The sequence below is a fragment of the Pelophylax lessonae genome (assembly GCF_965119305.1).
Source record: "Pelophylax lessonae genome assembly, chromosome: 12".
Lineage (NCBI taxonomy): Eukaryota > Metazoa > Chordata > Amphibia > Anura > Ranidae > Pelophylax > Pelophylax lessonae.
In genome coordinates this window covers 161,425,374-161,443,059 of record NC_138779.1, presented here as the reverse complement: position 1 = coordinate 161,443,059, position 17,686 = coordinate 161,425,374, and the positions used below count along the sequence as shown (strand labels likewise).

General features: G+C 45.1%; 1 protein-coding gene across 2 annotated transcripts in view; it reads right to left on the bottom strand.

Moving 5' to 3' along the window:
* CNOT3 (CCR4-NOT transcription complex subunit 3) overlaps positions 1-17,686 on the bottom strand; it is an 894,807-nt gene that overhangs the window by 176,422 nt on the left and 700,699 nt on the right. For both annotated transcript variants that reach the window (XM_082273841.1, XM_082273842.1), the window contains exons 14-15: positions 13,437-13,536; positions 12,094-12,286 (exon numbers count right to left, since the gene is read on the bottom strand). In XM_082273841.1, coding sequence (XP_082129967.1) covers positions 12,094-12,286; positions 13,437-13,536 — 293 coding nt within the window. The remainder of the gene's footprint in view (positions 1-12,093; positions 12,287-13,436; positions 13,537-17,686) is intronic.

Sequence of the window (17,686 nt, the reverse complement as noted above, 5' to 3'; positions counted from 1 at the left end):
CCACCACTAGCCGAGGAAAGGCATAAAGCTGCCGATACTGGCTCCAAGGAGCCACCAATGTGTCTGTGGCATCGGCCAAGGGGGCTCGAACCCTGGCCACGAACCTTCGTACCTTCTTGTTAAGACAAGACGCAAACAGGTCGACCTTCGGGGTGCCCCACCGGACACACAGGAGATGAAATATCTATGGATACAGGGACCATTCCCCTTGGTCCAGAACTTGACGACTCAGGATCTCGGCCACCTCCTGGGCCACCCGGGCAATCCTTGTGTCCCCTTGGAGATTGATGTAGGCACAGCCGTGGCATTGTCGGATTGAAACCAAACCAGTGAACCTTGTAACGGATTCGTCCAGTGGAAACGGCAAAGCTTGATTGCTCTGAGTTCCAGGACATTTATCGATAAAGAGGACTTCTCTGTCAACCAGACTCCCTGGGCACAGAGGTTGTCCAGCACTCCACCCCAGCCCGACAGGCTGGCATCTGTGGTGACCACCATCCACAACAGCAGTAGAAAGGACTTGCCCTGGCTTAGGGCGGGCGACAGAAGCCACAATAGCATTGACCTCGTGAGGCGGTTCAAATATATTCTGTCCAAGGACTGCGGATCCTTATTCCACTTGACAAGAATCTCCTTTTGCAGAGGCCTGGAATGAAATTGAGCAAATGGGACTGCCTCGAAGGTTGACACCATCAGCCCCAAGGCTATCATGCAAGTCCGCAGAGATGAGCGATCATTCTCCATCAGCAACCTGATCTCTCCCTGCAAGGTCTGAAGTTTGTCCCCAGGAAGAAAGACCGTCGCCAGAGAGGAGTATAAAGTCAGACCCAGGTAATTCAGTCGCACCAACTGGGTCAGCGCAGATTTTTTTAAGTTGATGGTCCACCTGAACCCCTGAAGGGTCTGGACCGTGATTGACAGGTCGCCCACAAGGTTGGGTGAGAGTTTGCTCAACAGGAGTTCGTCCAGATATCCGAGGATTGTAATCCCTTTTTTGCGGAGCAAAGCCAACACCAGAGCCAAAACCTTGGTGAAGACTCTTGGAGCGGAGGCTAGACCAAAGGGTAATGCCACAAATTGAAAGTGCTCATCCGCCACTAGAAAACGGAGATACCTCTGATGTCCCCCGTATATAGGGATGGACAGATACACATCTTTGAAAATCGATGGAGGCTAGAAAGTCCCCTTGATTTAAAGATGCTACCACCGACCGAATGGATTCCATCTGAAACGTATTCCCTTGCACAAAGCGGTTCAGTGACTTGAGGTTCAAAATTGGACACACCTTGCCCTCCTTTCTGGGCAATATGAACAGGTTTGAATAAAACCACAAAACCATTCCCGCTGAGCAACTGGCACAATCACCCCTTGTTAAAGGAGATCCTGCACTGCCTCCCTGAGATCCTTCAAGCGATCCGGAGACAGACGAAGATTTGAGGGAAAAAATCTGTCTGCTGGGCGAGACTGAAATTTGATCTTGTACCCTGAACTAATCCGTTCGTGAACCCATTTGACAGAGAAGGCAGTGGCTGTTTTTGGCTAATGACATGTTTCATTACAAAATCCACTTTTGACGCCAGATTTTCCAATGCTGCAGGAAGAGACATGAAAGACCGTGATCCGGATGCACCGGCAGTCGCACTGACTTGGGACTCCATTTTGCAAGTTGTATATAAAAAAAAAAAAAAAAAAAGTGTATCGCCACTTTAAATCGCGATTGCGGTCTGCACCACTATATCTTGCTGTAACCGGAGTCACCCCTAAATAGTGGCAGGAGCAGAGTGTGCCCGAGGAATGCCCAAAAGAAGACCCCTATACTGTACCACCTTAAAGTCTAATCAGCAACTCTGCAGCATTGAGATTCAGCATGAAACGTCTCACAGGAAGTGACAGAATTACAAGAGGCCGAAGACTGCCTATGTAGCTCTAGGCTACAACAAAATGATACCAATGCAGTACCTTACACACGAAAGCTGATGCCCACACTTATGATGGCGGCTGAAAACGCTGCCATGCATTCAGGACCCAGGCATGAGGCCACCCCACAGGGATCTACCTAAAAAGACCCCACAGGACAAGATAACAGTGTACAACCCCCCCCCCCCCCCCACCCAGAGGCCGCTAGGCACGTGAGGGGTTTTGTACTACTCAACATACCATGGATCAGGTAGGCTCCGCTCTGGGCAGATCGCCTCCCACCTTGAGTGGGGGTGCTGCAAGCCAAGGGGTACGCTGCGACTTGGGGCGTTCCAGGTCGATGTGTCCCGGCAAGACAGCCGCTTGCAGGCTCGTCCCCATTCACGGGGGCTCAACTTGGCAAGGCCTAGTCGGACCATAACCTGCTCACGCTTGTTGGCCAGGCTGGGGGACAGTAAGGATCTAGATTATCTAGGGCAAAACCGCAGCCGGATGTCGCTTGTAGTTCACCAGGAGGATCCCCGACACTAGCTAGGGATAGTGAGTAAAGATATATATAAACATTCTTACAAGAATAAAAAAAATGAGACCGAAGTCAAAGCAGCAAACCTAGGTCCTACTCCTTCACTAGGCAGCAAGAAACTGATTTGAGAGCACAGTGTGTGGGGGGTTATGCCGAGAAGGATAGCCCCTATAGCCGTGTCAGTGAATTTTTTCACTGCCTAGTCTACTCCTGTAGATGGCGCATAACCCAAGGGTAAAGAAGCATTGTTGCTGCGTATGTCAATGGACTAAAAGAGAAAACATTTTTTTCTGTCTTTAAAATTTTCGGTATTTTTTCATATAGGAAAACAAATTCGGAATTCTAATAGTGAATAAATACCACCAAAAGAAAGCTCTATCTGTCCCAAAAAGTGATACAATTTAATTTGGGTGTACTGTACTGAAGTGCTACATGACTGAGTAATTGCCAAAGTGTGACAACGCTGAACTCTGAAAAATGGCCTGGGGAGAAAGGGGGTGAAGTCTGTTTTTGAATGGTTAAAATTGGCTCCTGCTCCAATGCAATGGGTGCATCATCACTCAGGTTGAGTGCTGTGCAGGGTTTCAACAGTTTGAATGTTTGCTTGTGGTTGTGCAATAGCTCCCTTATGCCTGGTCTTCCCCATAGTTAAGAGTAAGGATACTCTCCTATGGGGTACTCACAGAGTAGGATTGTGAATATACGGTACATATGTCCAGAAGGAAAATGCCCCAAATTGGTTGTAGAGCATTCTGTAAATTAATCCTTTTGAGGCAAGGGTGAGGCAAGGGTGACAGGAAGCTCTGGAGTACTTTATAAGAGCCCTCCTCAGAAGAGGGGGCATCTGGTCATCTACCTGAGAGACTAAGCTCTGAGTGGTTGATATTTAGCACCAAATTTTTAAAGTTTACACCAACGTAAATACAATGCAAATATAACCCTGGTCTTTTACAAAAACAGACAGATACAGGGTATTACATGTCCTTAACAGTGAGTTGTATATAAAGTCCAGGCTTTGAGAGAGTTGGCATACCCCGGGACCTGTATAGTTCCTGTTGCTGATTACACTGCAAGTGCCAAGGGTAGTGTCCTTGCAGGATCTAGTGCCTGAAGCAACATTACAAGCTGTCCCAACAGCATGGTGTCTTCATACAGCCCCCAAGGTCTTACCAAGGTTGCACAGATCTAGATGTAGAAGGATTTGATTAAACAATTTGAAGAACAATAATAATGGAAAATAATAAACAAATTAAGCTAAGAGTGGTTTCTTTGTAAATGAAAAGAGGCCCATCACCTTGAAACTGGCTATCAATTAAGGACTCAGAGCGTGTAGGGGATATAGGGGGAGGCGCAGAGCTTCTCAGAGTCCGATCACCTGAAGGTACAAGCCTATAACCCAGGTCTAGAAATACTTTGCCTGTATCCTGCACGGTATGATTAAAAAAGGTTTTTTTTTTTTTTTTTAGATTTTGTCAGCCATTTAGTGCCCAGAGGAGCTTGTTGAGGAGATTTCAGTGGTGCTAGACAAAGGCTAGTAGAAACCACATCAAGCAGAAGGTGAATATTTCTCTGCAGAATCCTTCTCTTTGTCCACCTCACCTTTTTCAAAATCTTTTTCAAGGAGGTTAGGGTCATAAAGATTCAGGTGGCAGAGAGGCAGTAGGGTGCTTTTGGGCCCTTAAGACCAAAGGCTTCAGAAGGGCAGAGAGGTTTCCAAAGAAATCAGACATAGCTGGAGTGAAAATTATCTTGGTCAGTTAGGTAATTTGTTGCAGGGAGCTAGAATTAGCAGACTATTAGTTCTTTTTTTTCTCAGCTCCAATGCACTTGTCATTGCCAAGTGAGGGGTTCCCCTTTGGGGTACTTATGAAATGGAAACAGAATGAGAGGAGCCAGGAAAGAAGTCACTATAACCCAGGTGCTGATGATGTCCTGTGCCTGTATCTAAAGAAGCCAGTAGTAAGGAGCAGATGTGCTTCTTGAACATTCGTTCCCAATTCCCAATAAAAAATGGCAGGCAGAAGTGTGTCAGCAAAAAGGAGCTCCTTAAAATACTTGGGGAAAAAAAAAATCATACCATATGTGCAAAAAATAAACCACACACACATTTTTATATATATATATATATATATATATATATATATATATATATATATATATATATATATATATATATATATATATATATATATATATATATATATATATATATATATATACACACATACATACACACGCACTATCCACTTACCCATAAACAATATGTGAGGCAAAAATATCTTGAAATGTATACTGAAAAATATATACTGTGAATTATTATTTTCACAGATGAGTACATACAAAGAGACCCAAAAACAGTGTTTCCGTAAACTTTTTAATATATTTAAATATATTTCTGTCATTATACAATGGTATGGGGTTTTACCTTTTCAGGCCTAAAAATAGAATTTTTGTAAAATCTTACCGTAAATTTTTTTTTTTGAGTTCACTGACAGTCGCCGCCCATTCATACAGTCTTCAGGATTGGGTATTGGCCTTCTCCGCAGGAGCAAGCTAGGCAGTAATTTTTTTAATACAACATTAACACATAGACACACCCACAGGGGGCCGTCCCTCTGGCCAATATCCTCCAGCCAGTAACATTCTAATTTAGTTATGCAGTAAGCAGTCCATGAAAAACCGTCAACCCCAAAGAGAGGGGCAGGGGCGGCGACTGTCAGAGGACTCAGAGAAAAGATTTTTGCGGTAAGATTTTACAAAAATTCTATTTTCTCTTACGTCCTCTGACAGTTGCCGCCCATTCATACAGTCTTCACGATTGGGACGTCCCAAAGCAGTGTAGATGTGAGGGGTGGGAAGACGCAACCTTAAAATAGGCAACGCAGCACCCAGGTCAGAGAAAAAACTGAACTGAATCAAAACGGGGTAAGTAAAGCTTGTTGACTTAGGCGTTTAGGCGTAATCTCCCTTACCATGTTGTGAGGATGAGGAGTTATGTATAAATCTCCTATAATAATTGTAAATAGATGGATGTAAATATTTATTTTTCAAGATATTGAGTATTGATTTCAAATGGATAAGTACGTTTGAAATGCATGCCTGGGAAACCTAGGAGGGGTCTGCTATTTACACTGATAAACAAACGGTAGTACAGCCCCGTAATTATGTTCCTTTTCCCCAGACATTACGGGGCCAGAAAATAATTGATAATCTTCCATGACAGGTCATTCCTTTATCTAGCCCTCTACTTCAAAGACTGTCTCTTTAGATATGTAATGAAGTTGGTTGGCTGTCCAAGGATGGACAATTTGGCCCAGGAGACGACCTAGCATGATTAATCCCCACCCAGAGAGGAGGGCTATCGAGAGGCTGAGTTATGCTAAATATAGGGTACACCAATCAGAATGGTTCTGAGCAAGACGAGATGGGTCTATATTAATATAGCTGAGGAAAGAGATCACTCTCTGGCAAGCAGACTAGGATGAAGATACTGGGGATGGTAAATATAGACTATACCTCTCACACTTAGAATGTATACATGCTTTTTCTCTTTAGTGTTTGAATACACACTGCAGGCACCATGCCTGAAGTGAAAAGGTAACTTAACTCCATGCTCAATACGCACATGGTATTGTAAATAGGGCTATTGTGGGTAATTTGTAAAAAACATTGAAAGCCAAGAGATCTGTACTAACAATGTGTTGTAAATACTGTTTAGTGTGTAATTTGTATATATATATATATATATATATATATATATATATATATATATATATATATATATATATATTTATTATGTAACCCATTCAATAAATGTGTATTGCTGATTGAACTACCTCTTTTGTGTAAAGATCTCTCTGAAAATCTAGATGTGTATAGGTGCATGCTAAGAAAATAATTGGGGTGTATGCACAGGTACACAGAACAAAAGGCAACAAGCTCAACAGGAGCTAACTCAGGAAAAAATTAAATAAACCCCATGACTAAGAGATAGAAAAAAATAGCATGTCTCTTTAGACCACAGCCGCACTCAAAACCTTGCGGCAAAAAGAAGCATCCGAAGATGCCAACACATCAAGTTTGTAAAACGTAGAAAAAGGTGTGTACAGAGGACCAGGTCGCCGCTTTGCACACCTGAGCCACTGACTCCTAGACACACTAACAGCTCTAATAGAGGGCGCCTTAACAGGGAAGGGAGGAACCCGACCCTTAATTGAATAGGCTTGCACAATCGTCTGTCTGATCCATTTGAAAATGGTTGCCGCAGACGCCTCTGTACCCTTCCGAGGTCCCTCAGGAAGGACAAACAGACAATCTGACATCCGGAAAGAGTCTGCGGCAGAAAGGTAAACCCTGAACGCCCGGACCACATCCAAGGAATGCAATGCAAACTCCTTTGGATGCTTGGGCTTCGCACAAAGTGAAGGCAACACAATATCCTCATAGAGGTGGAAGGCTGAAACCACCTTAGGAAGAAAAGACTGATTTGGTCGCAAGACCACTTTATCCTTATGAACAACCAGAAAGGGGGAACGGCACAACAGAGCCGCCAACTCAGACACTCTGCGAGCAGATGTGAATGCCACTAGAAAGGCAACCTTCTGTGACAACACAGGCAGAGAGATCTCTCTGATGTTCTCAAAATGAGGTCGTTGTAAAACAGACAAAACCAGATTCAGGTCCCAGGGAGGCAAGGGAGCCTTTCTCGGGGGAGCCAGAAGACGCACTCCCTGAATAAAGGTGCGAATCAAGGAATTAAGATGCTAAAGGACACTGGAAAAGAATGGCCAATGCCGACAACTGGCCTTTGATCGTGGTCAGCGTCAGGTGTTGATCCACCCTAGTCTGTAGGAAGGCCAAAACCCTCGCAACTGAAAAGGAGCAGGGGTGAAGACCTTGGGACTTACACCAGGCAAAGTGCCTTCCAGGTGCAATGATAAATCTTCCCAGAGGAAGCTTTTATAGCAAGGTAGAAATGGCAGCCGACGGGGTACCCCTGTCTCTCAAGACTTGGCTTTCAACAGCCAAGCCGTCAAAGCCAGCGACTGTAAAGCAGGATGCAAGATCGGTCCTTGAGAAAGAAGATCGTTTCTTAGTGGAAGCCACCAGGGAGGCTCGACAACCATCTGCATGATGTCAGCATACCAAGACCGACGCGGCCAGTCTGGAGCTACCAGAATCACTAGCATCCGTTCTGAGGCTAACCTGCGGAGGAACCTGGACAACATTTGAATCGGAGGGAAGGCATAGATCAGCCGATACCGATGCCACGGCACCACTAACATGTCCGAGGCGTCCGCTAGAGGATCGCGAGATCGAGCCACGAACGTTTCCACCTTTTTTTTGAGACAGGACGCGAACAGATCCACGTCCGGAGACCCCCTCCGCCTGCCAGTTTTCCACACCTGCAATGTGGACGGCCGAAATTGAAGGAACATGCAATTCGGCCCAAGACAGAATCTTGGCCACTTCCGTGGCTGCCCAGGCACTCCTGGTGGCCCCCTGATGATTGATGTACGCCACCGCTGTGGCGTTGTCTGTCTGCACTCGCACAGGGCAGCTCTGAAGCCAAGTCGACCAACGGAACATACAGAGCTTGATTGCCCAGAGCTCCAGGAAATTTATAGGTAGGGAGGACTCCTCCCCCGACCACGTCCCCTGGGCACAAAGCGTGCCCAGAACTCCACCCCAGCCTGACAGGCTGGCATCCGTGGTGAGCACCGTCCACAATAACGGCCGGAAGGACTTACCTTGTTGCATAAGCGGTGACTGAAGCCACCACAAAAGATCCGATCTCACCTGGTGGCTTTGAGAAATCCTCATGTCCAGGTACTGAGGATGCCTGTCCCACCTGGCAAGAATTTCTGCTTGCAGTTTTCTCGCGTGAAACTGCGCAAAAGGGACCGCTTCGAAAACCGACACCATCAGACCCAGGGACCGCATGCAGGTCCGAAGTGAGGAGAGATCGTTGTCCCTGAGGGACCTGATCTCGTTCTGCAGAGTCTGGAGTTTGTCCTCCGGAAGGAAGACCTTCGCCTGAGTGGAGTCCAAGATCATCCCCAGGTAGGGGAGACGAACCGAAAATTGATGGTCCACCCGAATGCCTGGAGCGTCTGAACCATGACCGACAGATCGCTCAATAGAGTGGCATTCAAGCTCGACCTTAACAGGAGATCGTTCAGATAACCAAGGATCGCAATCCCCTGCACCCGCAGCCGAAGCAAGACTGAAGGGCAACGCCACGAACTGGTAATGCCCCTCTACTATTGCGCAACGGAGATACCGCTGATGACCCTTGTGAAAAGGGATGTGCAGATACGCATCTTTTAGGTCGATGGAGGCCATGAATTCCCCTGGACTCAGAGATGCCACCACTGACCGATTGATTCCATTTGGAACTTCTGTACCTGCACAAAGCAGTTCAGTAACTTTAGGTCCAAAATCAAGACGCACCTTGTCCTCTTTTCTGGGCACCGTGAACAGATTGGAGTAAAACCCCCCAAACCTGTCCCGCGGAGGGACCGTCACGATGACCCCTTGGGCGAGAAGATCTTGAACCGCCCGTTGTAGATCCTGGAAATGATCGGGAGTCAGATGGAGATTTGATGGAAAGAATCTGTCTGCGGGGCAAGATCGAAACTCGATCTTGTACCCTGAACGAATAAGTTTGTGAACCCACCTGTCCTGAATATTGGACAACCAGGGCTCGGAAAAACAACGCAGACGTCCCCCCACCCCTGATACGGGTGAGGGTGTCCCTTCAGGAAGGGGTGGACTTGCCTGCCCAGCTTGACCCGTTTTGGGCTTACCCACCCAAGATTTCTTGTGACCACCAGAGGCCTTGAAGGACTTACCCTTTTCCTGTGCCCCAAAGGCACGAAAGGACCCCCGGTTAGTCTTAAAGGAGGGATCCCGCCTAGTGCGGGGAGATTTACCCTTCGAGACTTGAGGCAAGAGAGTGCTCTTACCCCCAGTAAGCCCCTTGATTAGCTCATCGAGAGTGTCACCAAAAAGATGATCCCCCGCATAAGGGATGTCAGACACTGTTTTCTTAGAAGCGTGGTCTGCCTGCCAGCTTTTCAGCCAAATAATGCGGCGGATCGCAATCCCGACCGCAGATAGACGTGCGACCAAAGGAGCCTCGTCCAACGCCGCGTCACACAGGTACATCACCACCTGGGCCATTTGATACATGTCCAGCGCAGCAGCAGAAACCGACTCTGCTACCAGAGTGCGCCTAAGCACCTTGGCCCATTCTACGATAGCCTAAGAGTCCATCACAGAGGCGAATACCGGTTTCAGCAGGGAACCCGCCACCATATGCATGTGGCGGGAAAGCGTTTCCACCCGTCTATCCGCCGGGCCCTTAAACACCGGGGCGTCTTCCACGGGCATCAAGGTGGATTTATTCAGTCTGGAAACAGTGTGGTCCACTTTGGGAACCACAGTCCAGCGAGAATCAACCAAATCCGACCAAAAGGGATAACGGTACTTAAACCTCTTAGGTACCACCAGTGTATGCTTAATGCAACGCCATTGGTCATTTAGTTTCCTGAAACTCCTCCGGACAAGGAAAAACCTGACCCGATTTCAGGGCCTTAGGGGTCCCGATGGAAACCCGCTTACCTGACATGGAGGGCTCATCATCAAGATTTAAAGGCTCCTTAACTGAGCTAATACGTGCGTTTACAGCAGCGAGGTCACGTGCCATTCCAGAGGATGATTCCTCCTCCTCTACATCCGACTGAGAGGACGGGGACCCCTCAGGGGGTACATCGTCCGTGGCAACCAATTCAGGCTCTGAGTCAGAAGACTGAGAGGGCATAGGCCGTTTCTTTGCAACTCGGTCAGACATCAGTAAATAAACTTTTGACGCTAAAGTCCCGAGTGCAGCACATAGAGGCTAAGGAAGTGGAATCAGGGGTACTTGAACCACCAACCAGGTCTGTGGGGAATTTGCTATCCTGGGACTCCATTTTAGCAAAGTGCAAAAATAAGGACACTGGCCCTTTAAAACGGCGGTTCCCACAGACCCCTATCGCAAACTGCACTACAGGTGGAGACTCTTCCATTAACTAAAGCCACACTGACAAAAGAGTGCTAGCAGGAATATAGCCAGAGAAAAACAGTAAAATACCCCCACAGTGTCCCTGTACTTGCCACGCTGCTGAGAAGGCTGATGTAAAAGGAGAAAGTGGCCTCACGCCCCTAGAGGCAAAAGTCCACCCTAAGCCACAAAGAAATGGTGCCTGGGTGCTGATAGAAGTAAATGGAGAAAAAGCACTTAGAAAATGGCTGCTGCCCAGACAGGACACCTGCCCACACTAAAGATGGCGCCCACAATGATGATGGAAAATGGCCGCTGCTCTCACTCTGAGGCCAAACAGCCAGCCAGCCAGGGCAAAACACCGCAGCAAACGCCCGCACTGGCCCCCACCAAGATCTGCACAGAGCACCCCAGGGGAGAAGGGAGCCCCCACACCCCCCCATGGTGGTCCGCACCGCAGGAGTGCCCCCGCAGGGGCAGGGAAGGTAAGACACAAGGGGACATCCCACAGCCATGAGGGGGACATTACAGCAAACTTTACATGTACCGCCATCCCCAGAGTGGGCCCACTAAATACCCCCTCAACCAGTTCCCAGGGACAGAGGGGCAATAGAACTCACCATCCAGCGATCGTAGGCGCCGCTCAGACACGGGAAACCTCCCACCCTGGGTGGGGGTGCAGTCAGCCAGGAAGGATGCTAGCAAAACCCGGGCGTTCCGAAGTTGAGACATCCCAGCGAATATAGGAAACTTTGCAGGCTCGTCCCCGCTTCCAGGGAAACTGTCGTTGTGAGGCCTGGGCGTACCAAAAGCCTGCAGCGCTTGATGGCAGACTGGGAATACATAAGGTTCTATATTAACCAGTGCGAAGCCCAGCTCTGCTGACACTTGTAGTCCTCCAAATTCTGACTAACTAGCGTAGGTGAGAAAAAATAAAAAGCAGTTTTTAAAAGAAAAAAAAAACACTTTTCAAAAAGAGACCGAAAGAAAAAACTGAGACACTAGGTCCCAGCAGGGAAAACCTAGCCTACTGCTGACGCTAGGCAGCAAAGAACTGGATTAGTGTGTTACTGGCTGGAGGATATTGGCCAGAGGGACAGCCCCCTGTGTGTGTGTCTATATGTTAATGTTGTTGTATTAACAATATTACTGCCTAGCTTGCTCTTGCGGAGAAGGCCAATACCCAATCGTGAAGACTGTATGAATGGGTGGCAACTGTCAGAGGACGTAAGAGAAAATGTGCATTTCATATGTGTGTAAAAATGCAATTACAGCTCTGGCTGCAAAGAGTTAAAGTAGACTAAACGCAAACTTTTTCTTCTTCGTTTTGAATGCAGTAAGGGAGGGTTATAATCTGTCAGTTTCTTTTTTGCCTTCTGTGTCCTATCGAGGAGATTTGAATCCACTTCCTGTTCCATTGCCAAAACAAGAAGTGAGAGGAAACCCCTCAAATTGAGGGAATCCAAGGTGGTCACCAGAACTAGTGTCCCCATTAAAAGATTTCCCCTCTATTCCTGTTTTGACAGCAACCCCTTACTTCACAGATAAAAAAAATGTAAACCCTATTATAAAAGATTGAAAAACTAAACAAAATAGATGTACATACCGTATTCTTTCTGAATCAGATGGGTGTGGCATATGATGCCATGCAGCTTCTTGCATTGCTTGTTGGTAAAGTTGATCTGTGGTTAGTGGGACAGGGCCCAAAGGACACACACCTAGTGAAAGAGGGATGTTCACTTCTGTAAGCTGTGTTGAGGGTTGGCTGGTAGGTGGCTGTGTTGTAGTGATGATGATTTCTACAAGTGCAAATAATTGTTATGCTCAAAAGGAGCTCAATTCACGCATGGTAAAAAATTTCAAGACATTTTCATGGAGAACTTTTAGACAATTTCTTTTGAATTACAGACAGATTCAGGGTAACAACTGCTGTGTCTTTGCATTAATACTGAATAAATTAAAGATGGATTAAGAATTTCTAATCTATACATCTGTCTCACAATTTGATTTCCTAAATGCATTTTAGAACTGCAATTATGAGATTTTACTGTCATTATCTGAACTGCATTACAATAGCAGCGCCACACCCTCTTAGGCCCTTTACATGAGGCAAAATCTGCCTTGCTCAGCAGAGGATCTGTCCGCTATTCCCCTGCAGAGCAGAAAAGAGTGAGCGAATGACAGGTTCGTTTATGCAGAGCAGGCACGGACAAAGCCTGTGCTGTTCTATGTGGCAAAGACTTAGTAAAGCCCATAAGGCCTTGTTAATAAAGTGATTCAAATTAGGTTTGCTTGATAGTTTTCCAGGTGGACCTGATCGGATGGCCCTTGTATTCCTATAGACTGAATTGTGTAAACAGACCTGTGTTGATTTACATCCGACTTGCTCAAACAAAACAGAAGGGGATTTGTTCCACTCCATCTAGGCGGATCCGTTTACACCCGGCTGCCATGCGATTCACCTAGACAGAGTGGAACAGATAGTCTTTTTTTTTTTTTGAGCAGATCAGATTGGATTTAGGTGGTTGTAAATCAACACTGGTCAGTTTACACAGTTCAGTCTATAGCAGTGGTTTTCAACTCCAGGCCTCGGGACCCATTAACACACCAGGTTTGCAAGATAACTGAAATACATCACAGGTGATATATTTTGCTGATCAGTGATTGCAGTATTCTAGTCAGCATCTCCCCAAGGTGATACTTAAAATCTGGCCTGTTAGTGGGTCCTGAGGCCCGGAGTTGAGAACCACTGGTCTATAGGAATACATGGGCCATATAATCAGGTCTGCCTGAAAAATGGACAAGCAGAATTGATCAAATCGCCATATGAAAGAGGCCTAATAGGCTTTAAAAACCTTTGCTACATGCCATGCAAAACACTGTAATGAATCACTGCATTGAAATACATAAAATACAGCATATTGGTAGGGCAGAACTATTTTTCTTTACCTCGCTCAGCCAGATGGATAGCAGGCACTGGATCTTCTAAATTGGTTGCAATAGCTGCTCTTTCAGCCATAGATTTCAGTGTACTTAAGGGCTCAGGTGCCTACACACACAAAAAAATATTTAAAATTTGAAATGCCTCTGTTTTCAGTTAGAATACTGAATAAAAAGTCTAGCAGTTAATGATGGTTACAATTTCTATATTGTACAAAACTAAACTCCCCATATATTGGGTAGATCATCACTCACTAAACATAAGTACATGTTTTATAGGCCTATGGGTATGGTATATGTGTATATTTACAACTGGGGAGCGATAGTTTAGTACACTAATAAGATACAGACCTTCTCAATTTTAATTTAACAACAGCTTCCAACAATTTGAACCTAAGGCTGGCCATACACTATACAATTTTCTTGTTCAACTTTCCTTTAGATTTACCAAAACCATGTAATATAGGGTCAAACCTAAACACTTTCAATTTGTATGCAGTCAGGCAGGCCCTTGCACTACATAGTTTAAGGTAAATCTAAAGGAAATTGAATAAGAAAATTGTATAGTGTATGGCCAGCCTAAGTCACCCAAGCTCTAACCCAGGACAGATCATTATCAGCACCAGAATCTCAGTTCTGTTTTCTTTTACCATATAAAAAGATCAGTTCCCAGAAAGCTCAAAAACTGTATAGAGTGAGACATGTTGCTACAGAAGCGGAAAAAAATAAATTCTGAATTTTTTTTCCCCCCAATTCACCTTTATTTTAATTTCTTATTTTTAACCCATATACAACATTTCCATACAAAACAAGTAAAAAACATATTCAACAATGCCACCCCTCCCCCCCGCCCCAACCCCCACCAATCAGAGATAATTTAACCACAACACAGATTTACTATGCAATTTTAACCTCAGGTAATGGTCCTAGGACATCAATCCATACTCTCCATATTTTTTCAAATCCTATTATATCACCCCGCCTCTTATAAAATATTTTTTCCCTCACTATTTTATTATTTATTCTTCTCTGCCATTCCCCTAGTGAGAGAGGTTGAGATTTTATCCAATTTGACATAATACCTTTTCTAGATTGATATAAACATCTCAACACTGCAATCCGTTTGGGTTTTGGCCCCACCTCGTGCCCCAGATGTCCTAGTATACAAAGTAATGGGTCCATCTGCAAATTTAATTTATATACCATATTTATTTTATCTAATACCCCTTCCCAGTATCTATCTAACTTGGGGCACCTCCACAACATATGAATCAGATCTCCCATTTCGACCCTACATCTAGGGCATGATGCATCTGGCCGTCGCCCAAATTGAAACAATCTTTTAGGTGTATAAAATGCTCTATGGGTAATATAAAGCTGTGTAAGTCTTTAAGCTGCTGATAAAGACAATAAATCTGTCGAGGAGAGCATATCCTGCCACTGAGCATCTGTTATCGTACCCACATCCTCTTCCCATTTACCTCTGCTAGTGACCCTAGAGTCCTTTTCTAATACTTTTAAGTGGATGTTATTATACAGTTTCAATATCAACCCCTTTAATGTAGTAGACTCGACCACCATTTTTAACAAGGGAACTCCAATCCATTCCAGTTTATGCTCTTTAAATTGTATAGTCAAAGCATGTCTTAAAGTGGAGTCCCACCCTAAAATTGAAGTTCCGTGCATCTTCTTGGTAAGGGTCACCTGAAACATAAATGGATAATCGCTATTTATTTTTTTACTTACCTTGTTTTAGAAGATAGTATACTTACCTTACTTCCTCTTCGTCCCCTCGGCGGCCACGGCCCGTCGTCACTTCCTGGTTTGCAATGATTCCTGGGAGCTGAACGTCATCGCTCCCAGGAATCAATGTGCTTGCACCGGCCCCGACGTCAGCTCTGGTGCAGGCACTATCATACCTTGCTAAACAGCTTCTGGGCATGCCCAGAAGCTGTGCAGGGATGACGCTGCAGCACCGGAAGTGACAGCGGGGCCGGTGCAGTGCATCGTGGGACCGAAGAGGACGGAAGAGGACACAGAAGAGGATCGCGCTGGCTTCAAGCTGCCCACACCTGAGTTGGCAGCGCTGGACAATACATCTTCAAGGTAAGTATTTCTTCTAAAAGGTAAGTGCAACCTGGGACAGTTCAGAGGCTATCCATTGTGGAATGCACTAGCCCTGACTGTCCCGGGGGTATTTTTTTTTCAGGTGGAACTCCACTCTAATTGTAAGTATTAACAATTACTATTCAATAGACTGAATTCCTCTTGCAGAACTTTGAATGTTTTCAATTCTTCCTCGCGATATAGCTGTGACAATCTTACTATGCCCCTCTGTTTCCATATATGAAAATATTCTAGCCCCATAAGCTCCAGAAGTTTATTGTCCCATATGGGAGTGTATTCTGTATAACCGGCATATTGAAATAATGCTCTAGTTATGTTCCATATCTGTAACATTAATTTTACTGAGGGACACTGATACTCCACTCCCAATGAGTTGGCCTCTAAAGCCTCAATTAAAGATAAATGAGGGGTACATGCCAACGCCTGTGCACTATAACTAGTGGTGTTGCTACCTATCCCCTATCTGTTGAAGCTGAGTTGCCAAGAAATAGCTCCCAGGGTGTGGAACTGCCCCCCCCCCCCCACCCCTTATCCTTTGGCAGCTTCAGTGTTCTCAGCTTAATTCGGGCTTGTCCTTTTCATATCAGGTTCCTAAAGAGAGTTTCCAATTTCCCAAACCACACCCCTGGAATCCATTGGTGAATTCTGTAGTATATATAACAGCTGAGGCAACCACACCATTTTTATCAAACTACAATGGCCCACTACCGATAGAGGAAGTCTATAACATACCTTGCACTTTCCCTTGAATGAGTCCATTAGAGGTTCTACGTTTTTTTGGATATATAGTTTGGGATTTATTGTAACATTTACACCCAAGTATTTAAATCCCTCCACTATCTTTAAGTGCTGGCACACTCGGGCAACTCCTGTTTTAGTCCATCCACCCAGAGAAGAATCGATTTCTCCCAGTTAATGGAAATTCCCGAAATCTCTCCAAATGTCTCTATAATATTCATTGCAGCACACAGTGAGCAGTTTACATCTCCCAAACATAAGAGAATATTGTCAGCATAGAGCAAAAATTTTTCCTCACATTCTTTCTCCTAAAGCCTCTGACATTTTTTGCCGTTCTCATGGCTATGGCCAATGGCTCCACCGCCAATGAAAATAGCAGTGGGGACAGTGGACAACCCTGTCTCGTGCCCCGGAAGAATGGAAATCACACTGATATTTTTTCATTATTCTTGACTTTTGTCCTAGGGTTAGTATATAATAATGTCATCCATTTTATAAATCCAGGGCCTATATTAAAGGCTGCCAACACCTCCCACAGGTATTGCCACTCAATGCTTTCAAACGCTTTGACAGCACCGCTCAAGTCCATCTCCTCAGTTGGTACTTGCAAATGTAGAAACAATCTCCTTATATTTAATGCCGTTTATTCTATTTGCTAAGACTTTTGCCAGCAATTTAACATCCGTACACAACAGAGTTTGGCCTATAAGATGCAAGGGTGTAGGGGATTTTTCTCTTCTTTTGGAATTACTATAATTGTTGCCTTTGTCATAGATACTGGAAGTCTTTCCTTTTCTACTGCCTCATGCAGCGTTTGTAATAGCTCTGGAATCAGTACTTCCCCATATTCTCTAAAGATTTTGTTTGGCAGTCCATCTGCACCTGGTGCCTTATGACCGGGAGAGCTCATCACTGCCTCCTGTAGTTCCTTAATAGTAATAGGCTGATCCAAAAATACCCTATCTTCTTCTGAGAGGTGTGGGATGACTAAACCTCCAAAAAAATCACCAATTTTTTTCCTCTATTTTACTTACTCTGGATTTATAAAGATCAGCATAATATTCCTTAAAAATACCCAGAATGTCCGCTGGGCACATGGTCACTCCCCCAGCGCGAGTCCCCACAGACACCAGAGCATTAGCTCTGGCATCCTGGGACCCCGCCAGGAGAGCCAGCATGTGCCCAGTATTTTCACCTTCTTCATAATGTGCCTGTTTAAAAAAAAAAATCTTCTATTCTCTGCTTTCTTTAACAGTGCTGTTCGATAGACCTGTTGTGCTTCTGACCATTTACTTAAATTATCTGGCGATGGGTCTTCTACATAAAGTTTCTCTACTTCCGTCACTTCCCTCATTACTTTTAACTCCCAATCCTGAGTAATTTTTTTCTTTTTA